The following is an 878-nucleotide window of genomic DNA, read 5'->3' as shown; positions in this document are numbered from 1 at the left end:
GTGTGTGTGTATCAGCAGAAAGCTTCGTCATCTTGGAAATGGGTCCTCTGCAGAACCTTCACGTGTCTTTCATAGATCTTTAGGGCGGGACCAAGTCTGATTGACAGGCCTGTCAGCACATCATTCCTTTGCATCAGAAGGAGGGACTTCCCGTCGATCTCCTGTCAGGAAAAAAAATTCAGTTAAACCTTCTATCTACAGCATAGCTTCTGTCTTAAGTCCAGTAAAGTAGTGTTTGTACTCTTCAAGGATCATGCAGTACAGTTCAGCGCACCTGTGTCCTGAAAGCGAGCGCCTGCTCTGGAAATCCAGCCGTGGTGAAGTAGCTGGCCACGTCTGCTACAGTCCAGTCCACCGGGCTCATGCCACCTGTCTCCAACTTCACAAAGCCACCTCTGAGACCGCACCGAAAACATGAATGAGTATTTATTCATATAAAAAAAAGACACAAAAGAACATTTAATATCATGACTCAAAGACAACCCTCAATCTTCAGTTTTCATTTCTTTCATTACGACTCACTTCTGGCGATTCCTGTTACAAGGTCAGTAGGTATTTTACAGAGACTTTTCTTGTTTTTTTCCCCCCAAACAAAGCCTTTTCTCTCTGCGCTACCCTGCCTCTCTCTATCTCACTCTGCTGTTTTGTTTGTGTGGTACTCACATTCCTTCATTCATCCCTCGCTCTTCAGCCGCTCCTGGTGAGGCAGAGGGGGTCAGCAGACATGACGACACTCCCACTTCCAACTTACAGCCTGAAACTGATAGGCAGACAACACACACAGCTATATAAAACAAAAATACACACACACACGTCTGGTTTGCTATCCTTGTGGGACTCTCCATAGGCGTAATGGTTTTTCTACTGTACAGACCATA

The 878-nt window shown here is 45.6% G+C and overlaps 1 protein-coding gene across 1 annotated transcript; it reads right to left on the bottom strand.

Annotated features, from left to right (window-relative positions):
* Nucleotides 1-6: 6 nt before the first annotated feature.
* LOC107580959 (sterile alpha motif domain-containing protein 13-like) lies at nucleotides 7-754 on the bottom strand. The gene is made up of 3 exons (XM_016266567.1): nucleotides 664-754; nucleotides 275-395; nucleotides 7-161 (listed from the first exon to the last, which is right to left on the bottom strand). The coding sequence occupies exons 1-3, from the start codon at nucleotides 675-677 to the stop codon at nucleotides 12-14; spliced, it is 285 nt and encodes a 94-aa protein (XP_016122053.1). The 5' UTR covers nucleotides 678-754; the 3' UTR covers nucleotides 7-11.
* Between the last annotated feature and the right edge of the window lie 124 nt (nucleotides 755-878).

This window comes from Sinocyclocheilus grahami, unplaced genomic scaffold, assembly GCF_001515645.1.
Source record: "Sinocyclocheilus grahami isolate Dianchi unplaced genomic scaffold, SAMN03320097.WGS_v1.1 scaffold55684.1, whole genome shotgun sequence".
In the NCBI taxonomy this organism is placed as follows: Eukaryota; Metazoa; Chordata; class Actinopteri; order Cypriniformes; family Cyprinidae; genus Sinocyclocheilus; species Sinocyclocheilus grahami.
Note: the sequence above shows the minus strand (reverse complement) of the source record. Positions and strands in the feature narration are given on the sequence as shown.

Excerpts from the sequence above, each read along its gene's own strand:
- LOC107580959 (XM_016266567.1), bottom strand. Across the intron at positions 162-274 it reads CGCTCGCTTTCAGGACACAG|GAGATCGACGGGAAGTCCCT; the intron begins GTGCGCTGAACT and ends TTTTCCTGACAG.